Below are 16,302 nucleotides of genomic sequence, written 5' to 3'. Positions count from 1 at the left end.
AGATAAATGTGTGGATGTGCCAAAACTTCCTCCAGCTGAACAAAAACAAAACTGAAGTTATTATTTTTGGACCTAAAGAGGAACGATCTAGAGTCAGTGCACAGCTTCAGTTATTACAACTAAAAACCAGCGATCAGGCCAGAAACCTGGGAGTAGTGATGGACTCTGACCTGAACCTTCAGAGCCACGTAAAGACAGTCACAAAATCGGCCTTCTATCACCTGAAGAACATTTCCAGGATTAAAGGACTAATGGATCAGCCAGATCTAGAGAAACTCATCCATGCGTTTATCTTCAATCGTATTGATTATTGTAACAGCGTCTTCACAGGTCTGTCCAACAAATCAAACAAACAGCTGCAGCTGATCCAGAATGCTGCTGCTCGTGTTCTCACTAAAACCAGGAAGATAGAGCACATAACACCAGTTTTAAAGTCTCTCCACTGGCTCCCTGTAGCTCAAAGAATAGACTTTAAAATACTGTTGTTAGTTTATAAATTACTGAATGGTTTAGCACCACAATACATTAAAGATCTGCTGTTATTGTATCAACCTTCCAGACTTCTCAGGTCTTCTGGTTCTGGTTCTGCTCTGCATCCCCAGAACCAGAACCAAAAGAGGAGAAGCGGCATTTAGCATCTATGCAACAAACTTCCAGAAAACTGTAAAACAGCTGAAACACTGACTTCCTTTAAATCTCAACTAAAAACCCACTTGTTTAGAGTTGTATTCAAAACGTAATCAATTGCAAATTTATTGACGGAATCTGACTATGTTGTGTTTTTATTGTTGATTCTATGTTGCATTGTATTTTTGTGTTTGATTTGATGTAAAGCACTTTGAAATGCCTTGCTGCTGAAATGTGCTATACAAATAAAGTTTGATTGATTGATTGATTGATACGTCAACATTTCATGTTTGGAAAATAATCTGTATATTTTATCTGTACTGGACGTAACTAATGTAAAATCACTGAATTGTTTGTGTCATAATTTGCAGCATTTTTTGTCATTTTCATCATTTCTGTCAGTTGAAGGTGGAGTTGCTAGACAAGTCCATATAAAGGTAATCAGATTTCTGCCATCTCATTTGCAGCTATCATGTAAAAAGTTTGCATTTAGAAATAAATCTTGTGAACTACAGCATCTGCTCATCTCACCTTAATTACTGTTGGCTTGTTTTGTTAGGGATGTAAAGGATTGTAATGAGAGCTTGGGAGACGGGGACCAACTGGTGACAGAGAACAACAGAGGATTTGATAAAGAAACAGACAAACAAAGAAGCATTTTGTGAAGTGCATCAATCCTTTCACTGATTTACCCATATTGCTGCTGTTACTATTTATTGTCTTTCAGCTCCTGTGTGGCTTGAGCTCACTAAGAAATTTAATCCAGACACACAATCAGCAAACAATCAATCATTTATTTATGTGAGATACTGTGAGATACTTCAGTATATATCTAATTACATCAGGTAGGGATTAACACAACTAACATTTATGAAGTGAAATCAGGTTTTTGTCTTTGCTAAAACCTGCTTATCAAACCGCATATCAGATAAAGTTTAGACTTGTTGAAACAGATTTGATCCAATGACGGTTTTGTTTCTGAGTGGTTGAAACTCTTTACATGGAGGTGAATTTACAGTTTAAAATAACTTTCTTTAGAAAAACACGATATAAATTTGTGGCTAATCTAAGAAACAAACTTTGGGTTTGGAAATAACCCAAAGTTTGGGGGTGAGACTAATGACTGGGCCCTTTATACACAAATAATAAAGTTCATGATAATTTAACTTTCCAACAGCAGAGCTTACAAGTTTCACCACCACAGAGAGCGACTGTCATTCTGAAATCCATTTGATACGAAGTACAGCAAGCCAAGAGAACAACAAAAACATCAGGCTACTGGTCACTAATGATGAATCAACACAAATTCAAATCAGGTCAGAACCAAGGATAGCGATCGGATCATTTAAACACTTTATTAATTTCAACTGAAGCTATGTTATTGTTGACTCAAAGAACCGAGCACGCAGCAGTTGAAGCGGGTACGCAGCAGCACGCGCCGCATGCGCAGTGTGTCGCAGCCCCTCGTGAACCTCTGGATGTTTGTAACTTGGCGCAGATTGGCTTGTCCTTGCTCTATTTTTTCCATCCTTTTAAGTCTGCCGCTCTGTGGAGCTCCACTCATGTAAACTTCATCCATCCATCCATTCTCTAAACACCCTTTGTCCCTCACGGGGTCGGGAGGGTTGCTGGTGCCTATCCCCAGCTAACGTTCCGGGCGAGAGGCGGGGTTCACCCTGGACAGGTCGCCAGTCTGTCGTAGTCACGTAAACTTAGTCTGTAAAAATGCTCTATCTAGTTTGCCATCTGTTGTCAAGTGACTGATGATGACGTTGGTGGAAGGCTGGTGACAAGCTTTACCCAGAATACACTTGGAGACAACATGGATGATCCACTGTATGTCATAACGTTTTATTTATTTTATTTTACACCCACTATGTCACTAAAATCAGTCGGTCTTGTAAAGTTTTTAGCAACCATGAACCAACAATGACTGGGGCAGCCCTACTATATAATCTACTGGAGCACCATCTGATATAATCCTACATACACCATACTCAACAGCAGAGGGTCCACCTTTCCCAGCTCTCATCAGACATGATAACGGTTTGGATCCCTGAAGTCATATTCTGCCTGTCATCCGGACCCCCTCTAGACCTGGGCCAAGGCCCCACCGCCACCCCAGCCCCCTGAAGCTCCGCCCCTGCTTGTTGTAGATATGAACCCTCAGTTAACTTTTGAATATTGTATCAGCCAGCTCTGCAAGACCTTCTTCTATCCTCAACATTCCCAAAATCTTCCCAATTCTCTCCCTTTCAGGCACAGAAAATCTGGTCCATGTCTTTGTTTTCTCCACATGCCCACCAAACTGAGGAGCACTTTCTTAGAGGATTATTTATATCTCTTTTATTTTGTTATTTATCTATTGTAAATGTTTGTTTTGTTGTTAACCCTTTGAGACTGCCAAATCAAAAGAGCAATATCAATATAGTGTATTATCAAAATTGTATTAAGTGAGTCATAGGTTTTGACAGTTTTAGATTATAAGAATAAAACCAAAAATACTATTTTTATTTTAATCAGTCAAAAGCATTTTTTCCTCACTGTTTTCAGATTTGATTTAAAAAAAGATAGCCTTAAAGGTTGTTAACAGTGGTTATCAACCACATTAAGCCCTAAACAAGAATTGCCTTATGTAAAAATTGTGAAGGCTTTTACTTTGAAATTTTAAGTAAGCTTAATTTTAATGGCCACACTAATCCCATGTGTAATAATGGTTGGGTAAAATCAATAATAAAATGTCTAAAACATAAGTAGTTCTAAAGGCCAGCTCAGTCCTCCTTTGTAGTAACTGACAGTTCCGCCATGTTGTAGTTCTAACCTTCAGTCTTTGTAGTTCTAAAGAGCAGCTCAACTGTCATGTGAGTGAGACACACAGGGAGAGGCAGCATACTAACTGTCTGAGGCAGTTAGTTTTTCTGAACAAAGCAGGCCAAACAACTCCTTCCCTTTCAGGAACCGTGATACGTATTTGAAAACTGTTTGAAGAGCACGAGGGCTAATTGTCATCTCCGATAATACCGCGATTCATGTCCCCACCTCACTCACAGTAATAGCAGTGATGAGACAAAGATGATGTGCGCTGAGCTCTGAAAGTTTTCCGAAATATATGGAAATGAATGGCTGATAGCTTGAGCTACCCTGTCATGTTACTTTGCTCTGAACCGCCTTGACAGAAAACTGTAAGGACTAGTGAAAACATTTCACGGGAGCAGGCATGCGTATCGATGTCATAACCAACTTTGATATTTTTGGGCATGAGCGTGAGTTAAGAAAGGACAATTTTTACTATTGCACTCCTAAAAGGGCTGTAAATAGTCGTTTTGATCACAAATAGTACGGTTTTGCAGACAGGAACTCGGAAAAAGAATGATAAAAGATTTACTGAAAAAAATAAAAAACTTGCCAAACAGAAGAAGGGCAACAACTGCTATTAAGAATAATTGTCAAATCTTCACTAGCTTGAAAAACATACCTTGAAAAATAAAATGCTGAAATAGAGAAGGTAAAACAATAAAAAAAATTATCCACAGAAAAATGGAAAGTATTAGTAAGAATTTAACTTTTCATACTATTTTATAGCATAAATTATTGTAATGCAGTTAGCTAATATGGTCGTTTAAAAGTTCTAAGCTTAGTGTAATTTAATAACACATTGTGTGAGTTTTTGTATTTACAAAAATGCAGTGACGAAAAACTGAGGAGAAGCTACGAGGAAGAACAGAATATTTTAATGGGATGGAAACAGTCTGAATACAAAACAACAATAAAAGTTTCACAGCCTGTTGGACAAGTTTGATTAAAGAGAAACTGAGAAGAAGCTATGAGGAAGAACAGAATATTTTAAAGGGACGGTAACCTGAATACAAAAACAACAATAAAAGTTTCACAACTTGTTGGACAAGTTTGATAAAAGAAGACAACACATCTGTACTCTGCAGTGACTCTGTCTCTCCTTAAAGACACTTTTTCTTCACATCATTGTCTTTATGAAACCTTCAAAACAAAAACAGGAGATTTGGGAGCTATTTTATTTATGACAGAGAGAATAGAGAATAAAGAATAGTATTTGCCACCTGTGTAAACTGTTGGCATTTATAATATAAATATATGTTGTATTTATAATAATAATATATAATATTGTTTTATTTCTAAGGTAGGTTCTTGTGTCAGATAATCTAACTTAATGTTAGGGAATAGTTAAAACTTTTAAGATTTAGCCTTCATAGCCGGGGCTGAACCCTGTATTACACCAAGTATTATAGACAATATTAGCTGGCATTTTGCCGGTGGATATAAATACAGTATAGTAATATTCTATTCACAAAATGTAAGCAATAATATGTTCAATCCCTCACATCAACAGTCCATCAGTTTTAACTAAAATATCCCACAGTGCTGAGGCATCTTGTGCTATTTTGGTTTAGCCAGGTATGAGGAACGACCGCTCCAAAATGGCTTTTTAATATGTCTAATCTTGTATCGTCTTGCTGAAAACCATGTGACTGAAAACAAACAATTACTTGCATTACATTGGAAACGTCACTGCTTCATTTTGTGTGTTGGCTTTCAAAATAAAAGTGTGATGAGCTGCTGCTTTGTGGGTTGTTGTTGGTAGTTTTGCCTCTGAATCAGCAGAGACAATGTTTCAAAACTAAATTTTTGGACATTATTGAATTGTAGCATGTTTGACTTAAAGTACCTGATGTGGTCCAAAATGTTAGTACAGTACTTCAGGTTGCGTACGAGAAATGTTTAGATTTTAGCTCCAAATGCTATGGACAGAACCTTTCTCTAGAAGTTGAAGTTCTACTGGTGTAGAACCTCACTCTATTCACAACTGGTCACCTCTAGAAGTGAGGAGGTTCCTGGTAAATATTAATTAATGTTCTAAATGTTACACAGAGCGTTGTTTAGGGCCCATCTATGATTCTCTTGTCCCTTCTTGGTCTGAGAACCAATATGGTTCCAAAAACTTAAGATTTTCTATTTGTGATGTTTGAGCTCACAGTTGTAAGCAAAAACATACATTTACTAGAAATGTATATTCATGCGGTCTAGTCATTTTGGTCATGTTTCTAAATTTAATGAAGTTTTAAAAAGCTTGCTACCAAAACAAATTCACACATGCACATATTTCAGTTATGATTTATTTTTAAAAAACATCCATTTATATAAAAAACCCCACAAATCTCTTAATAGTTTCTTAGACAGAAAAAAAGACAGTCCCATGAAAGCAACCACTGGTCAACAATCTTACCTGATCTCACTGTTTAAATGTTTATCTCTTTCAAAACTTTAGACAAAATGATTTGGTTAAATAACTTTGACAATCAACATCAAAATAAGATGTGAAAAAAATGAGGGGAAGTTTTCAGATAGTTTTTTCTTGGTCTGATGATTTAACATTGACATTTTATAAGTTGGATCAAGACATCAGAGGAGAATAAAAAAAATAGGGTAAAAATGTTAATAACAAGGCATTTAGTTGTTCATCTTACTTATTTTCATCACAGCACTTGCATATCAATTTCTGTTTGCTTTATAGCCTAGAATGTTGTTCAACTCTAGACTCAGGCTTGATTTTGTTTGCGTCTCTTTGCTAAAACAGAATCTAGATCCTTATCTCTAGTTTCAGTGAACTATTTATGTCTTCCTTTCATTTTTAGATAAGTTTGGTAAAACCTATGAAGGTTTCTCTCTGTCATTTGTTTTGGTGGGACCTTCAACAAAGATAGCTTCTGATGTTATTTGCTAGAGAAAAATACAGACTTTCATTATGTGATGTATACTTTTGTTTGCTTTATGATAGGGATATGCATAATTTAAAAATATTATTGTGCAATATAAAATGTGAGTAAACATAAACTTTGAGACATGACATAAAATCCACACCATTTAGCATGTTAAGTCTGCTCCTTCATTATTGCTGGTAATCTTAATTTCATGTGATCTTGGAGTTCCCTGTAGATTATCTGTGCAGTTAACAGGACATCTGGATATGACACAAGTCCAGCAAGCCTCATGGTGAAGTGCATTTTGTATCAGTTTGTTAAAGAGAGGCTGTTTCAGAGGCTGTAAGATACAAAATATGTCATTAATCTGCTCATTCTGAAAAACACTTAATGAATATATGATAATAAAGGTCAGAAATCACTTACATGGTGTAGAAGATCTCTCTATACTGTGAGTCACTAAATAATGGAAAAATGATAATTTGGGTATGTTAAACGTAAAAGATCTGCTTTTAAACAGGTAATATGACAATGTAAATAACTCTCTGATTTACCAAGGTATTCTACTATAATTAGATATTATAGTACAGTTTAACTTTTTAAGTGTCTTACCATTCCTTTTTTTGAAAGCTGTCAATGATAAAGCAACAATAATGATGACGATAACACATCCCATTGTAGCAATGACAGCGATGCTGATTGCCGTTAATCGACCTGTTCAGGAAACATTATACTGGTTTCTTGGTTTTGATTTTAACTTAAGTTAAAAAACATTTACAACTTTAATCTTAGAAAGAAAACTGTGTATTAGTAAGGTTGAGCATCATCCATAGTGGCCTATTTAAACTCAAATAGCAAATGACAAATTACACTAAAGACAGTCACATCTGAGTTTTAACTAAGGGGAAGATATGCCCTCATGTATCAAATGGCAAAATAATAAAATTACCAAAAGAAGGACTACTTAATATATTGCAATGTATTTTTAGTCATTACTTAAATCTATTACCACTTTTAGTGCTTCTCTATGAAATAGGGGGCAAAAATGGAATATAATGACAAAAATTATCAAATCAAATATTTTTATTACCTTCATTTCTGGGATTGTTGCTTCTGATTAAATCTTGGTCCAGTTTGGTAACGACATAATTTTGCACTCCAGAGAGTTGAAATACGCATTCGTATCTCCCCCAGTCTTCAGGTGGGATTTCAGGAACTTCCATGGAGACATTCATCTGAAAGGATCCATCATCATTGGGAAGAATATCTCCATGTTCTACCCCTTCATGAATCTCCTCTCCATCTTTCCTCCAGAACATCATGGCTTTGTCAGGGAAGAAACCCGTTGAATGACAAGTGACTGGAGAGGAGGGAGACTTCTGGAGCAGAGACACTGAGGGAAGAACTAAAGGGATATTGCCACTATTACATTAGGTCATTTTGCATGATTATTAAGGCATCTGCCCTTGTGATTTTTCTCATTATATTCAAGAAATGTCTGATATACCAAAATGCATAAAATAGATTAAAAGAGGTGGTAAGTAGGCCCAGATCAAATAAAAAGAAACTGTTTATCTACAAGGCCGATTGATTTTACCTTTTCTGCTCAGATAAGATTTTCCATATCTCACAAACAATTTTAACAATGGCAGGCACCCATTTTGGATCATGAACTGTGCTTTCTCATAATTGGTTTTGTCTGCATTCAACGACTTTGTTATGACTTCTGCCTTCGGATTTGTTGCAATCCATGTCTCTGTCTTTGTGTCTAATGTGATAAAGTCTTCTCCATTGTTACCGAACTTTACTTGAGTATCAACAGTTTCTTCATCCCATTCACAGTGAATAATTTGCTGAATTATCTCACTGCCTGAGGAAAACAGAGAACATACCATATTTTAAATATACCATGGTACCATCACACATTTTACATGATAATCAGAATGTCAGTTTTTGTGTTTTTAAGATGTGTAATTTCTGAAGCAAAGATTTGCCTAATCTAAATCCAAATTATGATTAATCAAAATGGGTTTTAAAAAAAAAGAATTTTAGTTATAACATACCTTCTGATTGGTTTGACCGCGTAGTAAAATTCTCAGTCAGTTCTCTGAAGATATATTTGTATTTCAAACACCCCCAGACAAACGATTTCCATTCATCTTTGCTCTCTTTTATTAACTCTTTCATCCAGTCTTGACTGACACGTGTTACATTGTCATCAAAGTAAGCTGCTAAAAACCCCTCAAAAACATCAATCACTCCATACTCTGGGAAATTGGGAACTCCTGGATACAGGAAATGATCCATCTCCAGATAATATTTTTCTGTCAAAAGAACACATTGTTTTCATGTAGAATATGGATTGCATTTTTTTTTAATCTACAGTATAAACTGTAGAATTGAATTGGCATATGAAACATAAAAAGTGAAAAAAAATAAATAAATAAAAATATATATATATATATATTCTCTGCTCCTTTTTATATTGATGAAAACTAAAAAGTCTTTAACTTTCACAGTTATGAAAATAACTGACAACTGTTACCCTTAAACAGAAGCAGGTCTGTTTCACTTTTGGTTATAGAAAATTCAAAATCGTCAAAAATTGCTTCACCTGTTGAATTATTGAAATGTTCTTACCTCCAGATGCAGCATTCTGCAAAAGCAGCAACAAAGCTATCACCTTTATCATTTCTGTACAGCTGGTTTGAAAATAAGAAAGTGAGAGGAAGAGTGATTTAGTTGATATGTCCAAAATCATTTCCTGCTTTTCTTCTTATCGTTACAAGATGGTGGTGGAGGTGTGTTCAAGTTTGACCAACAACCAATGGGATGTTTTTATGTTACTTTTTAGTTTTTACAGCAATTTATGACAAAATTGGTCCATTGTTCTAATGTAAAACTTCTTAAACTGTATGTTAAATCTGAATCAGTTTAATTCAGATTTAACATTTAAAATGTTAAATGCTTTTTAATAAAAATTTTAACATGTTTGTTAAAATGCTCTAAATCTGAAATGACCAACCCCACAGTGATTGAACAAAAATGAAATAACTTAGTGGTGGGTTTTTCTAAAAAAAACTAAACTAAGAAATGAAACAATAGTGAATGCAGACACATGGAGAGGGGAAGGGGAGTGGGCGAAAGGGGCTTGAGCCCCTACCCGTTATATCCTTGATGCCCCTAGTACCCTTTTTGAGCCTCCGGAACTGTCCTACTAAGAACCTCAGCATCACTAACATATTTAAATATCGATCACGTGAATCTGTAAGAGGGAGACCAGGTTTATTGGCTGAGTTCAAGATCAATCACTGATTATTGGTTATTTGCTGTGACGTATTTGTGAACAAACCCAATTCAAACCCAAAGATTACACCATATTGTAGCCATGGTAACACAACAATCAAACTATCAAGATGATTCTTTAAACTTTTACAAAGTAAATTTCCTAATTAAATCCTAAATGTACTATTTATTTTTCTCAGCTGAATGCCATCCATCCATCGATCTTTTTCCGCTTATCCGGGGTCGGGTCGCGGGGGTAGCAGCTTCAGAAGGGAGGCCCAGACTTCCCTCTCCCCAGCCACTTCCACCAGCTCCTCCGGAGGAATCCCAAGGCATTCCCAGGCCAGCCGAGAGTCATAGTCCGTCCAGTGTGTCCTGGGTCTTCCCCGCGGCCTCCTCCCAGTGGGACGTGCCCGGAACACCTCACCAGGGAGGCGTCCAGGAGGCATCCTAACCAGATGCCCGAGCCACCTCAACTGGCCCCTCTCGACGTGAAGGAGCAGCGGCTCTACTCTGAGCCCTCCCGGATGACTGAGCTTCTCACCCTATCTCTAAGGGAGAGCCCAGACACCCTACGGGGAAAACCCATTTTGGCCGCGATCTCGTTCTTTCGGTCATGACCCAAAGCTCATGACCATAGATGAGGGTGGGAACGTAGATCGACCGGTAAATCGAGAGGTTCGCTTTTTGGCTCAGCTCTCTCTTAACCACGACGGACCAGTACAGCGCCCGCTTGACGGCAGACGCTGCACCAATCCGCCCATTCGTGAACAAGATCCCGAGATACTTGAACTCCTCCACTTGGAGCAGGACACCCCCCCCTGACCCGGAGTAGGCACTCTACCTCAGCTGAATGCATTAAGTAAAATGTAATATGTATGTATTAATATGTATAGTATGAGATGGCTCCTAGAGAGTTGGGATGAGGCAACGAAGATGTGCAAATGTTTTTTCTATTAGATTTGTTTTGATAGGAACGGTATATTTATTTTATCAAATTGCACAATCTTTGACAATCTGTTAGACCAGAGCTTTCTTGTAAAAAATAAAAACAACAACAACAAAAAAAACTAATCATGAGAGTTTTAAGAAAGGTTAAAAAACAATTAAAAATGTAAGTCAGTGTTTTGTTTCTGTTTTGGTCTGATGTAGTTCAATCACCATCACAGATTAAACTTTGGACTTTACTTCATGATCATCTGTTCAGAAACATTTTTGTTTTCACAATCACTGGTGCTAATTTTTACTTCACCTTGAGGGATTCTAGATAGACTTAGACTAAAACTTAGACTTATTTTATTGTCATTGCACAAAGAAATATGAAATTGGCAATGAAATGTCATCACTTGGCCACCGGAGAACACACAATAACACATGTGTGCCTTTAATTACATAATAAACAAATAAGAATGTTTTATATATATAATATAGTATTTTTCAAGCAGTCTCAGACAGTCTTGGTGATAGGATTGTTGAGCAATCTGATGGCCAGTGGGTAACAAATATTTCTGAGTCTGGCTGTTCTGCAGCGAATGCTACAGAATCTCCTGCCAACTGGATGAACAGACCATGGAGAGGATGGGAGGTGGGAGGAAAGCCCTTCTCATTCGTCTTAGAAAGTACAAGCGCTACTGTGGGTTTTTCACCAGTGAAGTGATGTGACTTGTCCAGCTGAGGTTTTCTGTAATGTGGAACTTAGTGCTGCTGACGATCTCCACATAGAAATCTGCAAAACAGTACAAATTTACCAACAACTGCTATGTAACTTAGTTATTTATGAAAGCCCCATTCTTCAGTGAGGGACTCATGAATGTATTGGTTATGAATGAATCCGTTCTAATTTAAAGTCTTTTTTTTTTTTTTTTTTACAAAAAAGGGATTAATTGTATTTTAAAATGAGACAAGCAGAGCAGGGGTTCAAACTGGTGACCTACTGACAAACTGTTTCCTCCTGAGCCACCCTCACCACACATAAAGTTATTTTAATGAAATAAAATCATCATTTCTAGGACACTACAAAGACATTTTTTCAATCAACTATGAAAAACAAGCATAAAAAAATCTATGAAGAAATTTTTATTAAAATATCTAATCACTAGATCAAGGTGCATTGTGTCTTTTTCCTAATCTGCAATCTGCACTACATTATGAAAAGCAACATGCTGATTCATTTTATGTTCAGACAGAAACTCAAAATGGCACAGACACAGACAGACCTAGAAGGAAGTTATGTGTTGGTATTTCTGTAGCTATTAATTGGAAAGCCATGTGAATGCTAAAAATAAAAACAGATGAACAGGTTTGTTGGTGTTTTCTTAGAAGGAATGTTTTCATTTGAAATGTGCAACATTAGCTCATAAATGAGAAAGAAAATTAATACCAAACACACAAAACACAAACACTGTTATCTTGTAAAGTAAATGTTGCTGATTTCTGTTATTGCTTTGAAATGATGTCATTATAATTACTTTTAAAGGTGTACTCTGGTTGAATCTGTATTTCAGAATCATGGATTTAAGCTGCATGTTCTCCCTGTGCATTGTGGGTTCTCTCCAGGTTCTCCAGTTTCCTCCCACAGTCCCAAAAACATGACTGTTAGGTTAATTGGTCTCTCTAAATTCTCCTTAGGTGTGTGTTGAGAAGCGGGGGTTAGGTTTTGTGTGTGTGTGCGTGCGTGTGTGCGTGTGTGTGGGCGTGTGGGTGTGTGTGTGTGTGTGTGTGTTTGTGCTGTCTGTCTGTACATTATTTTCTTGGTTTGGCTGAATTTTTAAAAATATTGTTGTGATAAATTGTTAAATACACAAACGGTTTTAAAAAAGTGTGCATGTTTGGAGTTATTTTTTATATGTAAAAATTATCTGTTCTTTACCTAGTCCTGAAAAAAAAATCCAACCTTAACCTATGTGTAAACCTGCAAAATTTTATTTATTTATTAAAGAAACATGAAGACAAAATGGAGAGGTATACAATAAACTAAAGACCCTCCAGAACTCCGAAGAAATATAAAGTGAATATAAATATTAGCAAAGATTTTCACTCAAGGACTGCAGCAAGACAATGATATGTTTTTTATAATAAAATATCTTTTTTTTTATACAGACACACTTCCTGAAGATTTACTTCTCTGGATCTTCTGGTTTTACAAACATTCCTGCATTTGACATCGTTGGAAAATTAGATGACATCGAAGGAGCTCTCTGTAACAACAAAATAGTTGATGTAAAAATACACTGGGTGAAGAAATTATTTAGTTTTTGTATCCTGTGTTGCACCATGAGTGAGAAAGAAATTAACATTTGCAATTTTAACGTGACTAATACTGATAGTTTGTCAAGCATTAGAATTAGCAATCAATTGAAATTCATTATATGATCAGAAATTTTGTTCATGCACATTGAAATAAAATTTTGAATTGTGTAAAATACAGTATTTTAACTTGATACTGTAATAATAAAGAAAGATGTGTTCTTTAACTAGATGAGGGCAGTTTTTTCTTGCGTGTTGTGGAAAAATTTACTTGGTTTAAATTGCTTAAAATTCTCAATTCAAGATTAATGAATTTAATAAACAATGTTTAGACAACTTGTTTCTTGCTGTTAAATCAACTTCATGAATTTTAATTTCATAAAGTTGAAACCAATACAATTTTCTTGTTGATTTAAACTGCATTTTCAAAGCAGCAGGTGGACTTTCTTTTGCAAGTTAAACCACCTTCAAATGTTTTACAGTGAATATACCGAGACAACATTGATGAGGTGTTAAATGTGACACTATTTAGCACCACAATACATTAAAGATCTGCTGCTGTTGTATCAACCTTCCAGACTTCTCAGGTCTTCTGGTTCTGGTCTGCTCTGCATTTATATATTTTTTAATAAGAATAAACTACATGACGTGGGGGTTGTACCTATTGTCTGTAAGAAACTTTTCCCATAATTCAAATACAACTTAAGAAAATGTTTGCAGTCCTCAGTCAAAGCATACTTCCAAAACAGATTATTTCCATCACTTTCCCAGTTGTGTTTGTTAATGACAGTCTGATGTCTTGGACTGATCCATGACAAGGTTTTCAGGTCGAATCTTATGAGGTCTTCTCCATCATAACCGTATTTATTAAAGCCATCAAATTCTCCGGTTTCATCGTCCCAAAAGCATCCATTTGCCCTCTGAAAAATGTGGACACCTGAAATAAAAAAGATAAACTTAAATGTTTGGGTGTAGAGTGAAATGACACCAAAACAGCATCAAAGACAAGTAAGTGTTGAGAGATGCTGTCTAGTTTCTGTCAGCATGTAAATGTGTTTGGTCTAAATAGAAAGTATTAACATGGATCATAGATTAAGGTCTGTATTTTAATCTTCATGTTTGCACTCGTGTTTAAGACTTTTATTTTGAAGTTAGGGAGAAAGTAGCTCTTATATTGTGAACTTGTAGACAAAACAGACTAACAAAGTCTTAATATGGAGCTGATGGACAACCCTAAGTCAAGTGAACATAAAAAAATAAAAAAATAAAAAAATAAAAAACCCTCCAAAACAAACTTATTTCTGCAGCAACATTTTAAGTACAATTTTTATTGTAAATGTTTAAATGCAATATTGTAAATGTTTAAAAATATCAATACTTCATTGACCATTATAAACTGATAGACAATGTATATCGGCAACATTAGGCACCCACAAAAAAAGCCCCTTTTTTAAATTTTTATTAAACAGCATCATCATGAATAACTGGCCGATTCCCCAAGGAGAAGAGTGCAGCTATGCTCTTTGACCTTGTTCTATTTAGGAGTATCACATTTCTGATCTGTTCACATCTAAAGGTCCGTAGTCTGTTTTGTCTAGATTTCTGTTTACCTTCTGGTGTCCATTTCACTTTTGATATAGACAAGCAGAATTACAGGCCGATCTCCAACCTCTCATTCATCAGCAAAGTTATTGAAAAAGTTGTGTGTAAACAGTTAAATAGCTTCCTAACAATAACCAACTGCTTTGACTCCTTCCAGTCTGGTTTCCGGTCTCACCACAGCACAGAAACTGCCCTCGTAAAAGTGTTCAATGACATCCATAAAATACGGACTGTGGGAGAACCACAGTGCTGGTTCTGTTGGACCTCAGTGCAGCTTTTGACACTGTTGACCATGACATATTACTGAATCGACTGGAGAGTTGGGTCGGACTCTCCGGTCCAGTGCTTAACTGGTTTGAAACGTACATAAAGAACAGGGATTTCTTTGTTTCAATTGGAAACTTCTCATCAAAGAGGTCAAAGGTCACATGTGGGGTACCCCAAGGTTCAATCCTAGGACCCCTCTTATTCAATATTTATATGCTCCCACTAGCTCAGGTTATAACAGGAAATAATATTAGCTACCATAACTATGCAGATGACACACAGCTCTACATTACGATGTCACCAGGTGACTCAGAACCCATCCAATCACTGAACAGATGCTTAGAACAGATAAATGTGTGGATGTGCCAAAACTTCCTCCAGCTGAACAAAAACAAAACTGAAGTTATTATTTTTGGACCTAAAGAGGAACGATCTAGAGCTATAGATCTAGAGTTATAGATCTAGAGTCAGTGCACAGCTTCAGTTATTACAACTGAAAACCAGCGATCAGGCCAGAAACCTGGGAGTAGTGATGGACTCTGACCTGAACCTTCAGAGCCACATAAAGACAGTCACAAAGACGGCCTTCTATCACCTGAAGAACATTTCCAGGATTAAAGGACTAATGTCTCAGCCAGATCTAGAGAAACTCATCCATGCGTTTATCTTCAGTCGTATTGATTATTGTAACGGCGTCTTCACAGGTCTGTCCAACAAATCAATCAAACAGCTGCAGCTGATCCAGAATGCTGCTGCTCGTGTTCTAACTAAAACCAGGAAGATAGAGCACATAACACCAGTTTTAAAGTCCCTCCACTGGCTCCCTGTAGCTCAAAGAATAGACTTTAAAATACTGTTGTTAGTTTATAAATCACTGAACAGTTTAGCACCACAATACATTAAAGATCTGCTGCTGTTGTATCAACCTTCCAGACCTCTCAGGTTCTGGTTCTGGTCTGCTCTGCATCCCCAGAACCAGAACCAAACGAGGAGAAGCGGCATTTAGCATCTATGCACCAAAAATCTGGAACAAACTTCCAGACAACTGTAAAACAGCTGAAACACTGACTTCCTTCAAATCTCAACTAAAAACCCACTTGTTTAGAGTTGTATTCGAAACGTAATCAATTGCAAATTTATTGACGGAATCTGACTTGATGTTGTGTTTTTATTGTTGATTCTATGTTGCATTGTGTTTTTGTGTTTGATTTTATGTAAAGCACTTTGAAATGCCTTGCTGCTGAAATGTGCTATACAAATAAAGTTTGATTTGATTTTGATTTGATTTATTCTTCTGGTGAGAAAAATATTTAATAATATTGCCAATGTATTTGCTCATTGTAGCAAATTAATGTGAAACAGAAAGTAAATCAGGTCCTTTTATTTTAATGGTTAAATCTTTGCCACTTCATGCCAGATTTTCCGAGGGACTCACTGAAACTTTCTGCTTTAGTAATGGTTGGAGAATTTAATTACATGTTTGGCCTATTTCAGATGTTTTTCTTTTCTCGTTCGGTTTTTATATTTCTTAAGAGTGCAT

The 16,302-nt window shown here is 36.2% G+C and overlaps 1 protein-coding gene and 1 pseudogene across 1 annotated transcript; both read right to left on the bottom strand.

Annotated features, from left to right (window-relative positions):
- LOC122843214 overlaps nucleotides 1-16,302 on the bottom strand; it is a 45,958-nt pseudogene that overhangs the window by 13,031 nt on the left and 16,625 nt on the right.
- LOC122843213 (major histocompatibility complex class I-related gene protein-like) lies at nucleotides 4,610-9,129 on the bottom strand. The gene is made up of 8 exons (XM_044137811.1): nucleotides 9,003-9,129; nucleotides 8,426-8,686; nucleotides 7,960-8,232; nucleotides 7,453-7,767; nucleotides 6,975-7,076; nucleotides 6,789-6,821; nucleotides 6,523-6,702; nucleotides 4,610-4,623 (listed from the first exon to the last, which is right to left on the bottom strand). Exons 1-7 carry the CDS (start codon nucleotides 9,121-9,123, stop codon nucleotides 6,680-6,682), a joined length of 1,128 nt encoding a protein of 375 aa, XP_043993746.1. The 5' UTR covers nucleotides 9,124-9,129; the 3' UTR covers nucleotides 4,610-4,623; nucleotides 6,523-6,679.

Source organism: Gambusia affinis, linkage group LG14, assembly GCF_019740435.1.
Source record: "Gambusia affinis linkage group LG14, SWU_Gaff_1.0, whole genome shotgun sequence".
Lineage (NCBI taxonomy): Eukaryota > Metazoa > Chordata > Actinopteri > Cyprinodontiformes > Poeciliidae > Gambusia > Gambusia affinis.
Note: the sequence above shows the minus strand (reverse complement) of the source record. Positions and strands in the feature narration are given on the sequence as shown.

Bases quoted from the DNA above. Each gene is read 5' to 3' on its own strand.
- LOC122843213 (XM_044137811.1), bottom strand. From the start codon at position 9,123: ATGATTTTGGACATATCAACTAAATCACTCTTCCTCTCACTTTCTTAT. The intron at 7,768-7,959 runs GTAAAATCAATC...ATATCCCTTTAG, and splicing joins ATCTTATCTGAGCAGAAAAG to TTCTTCCCTCAGTGTCTCTG. The intron at 6,822-6,974 runs GTAAGACACTTA...TCCATTATTTAG, and splicing joins AGCTTTCAAAAAAAGGAATG to TGACTCACAGTATAGAGAGA.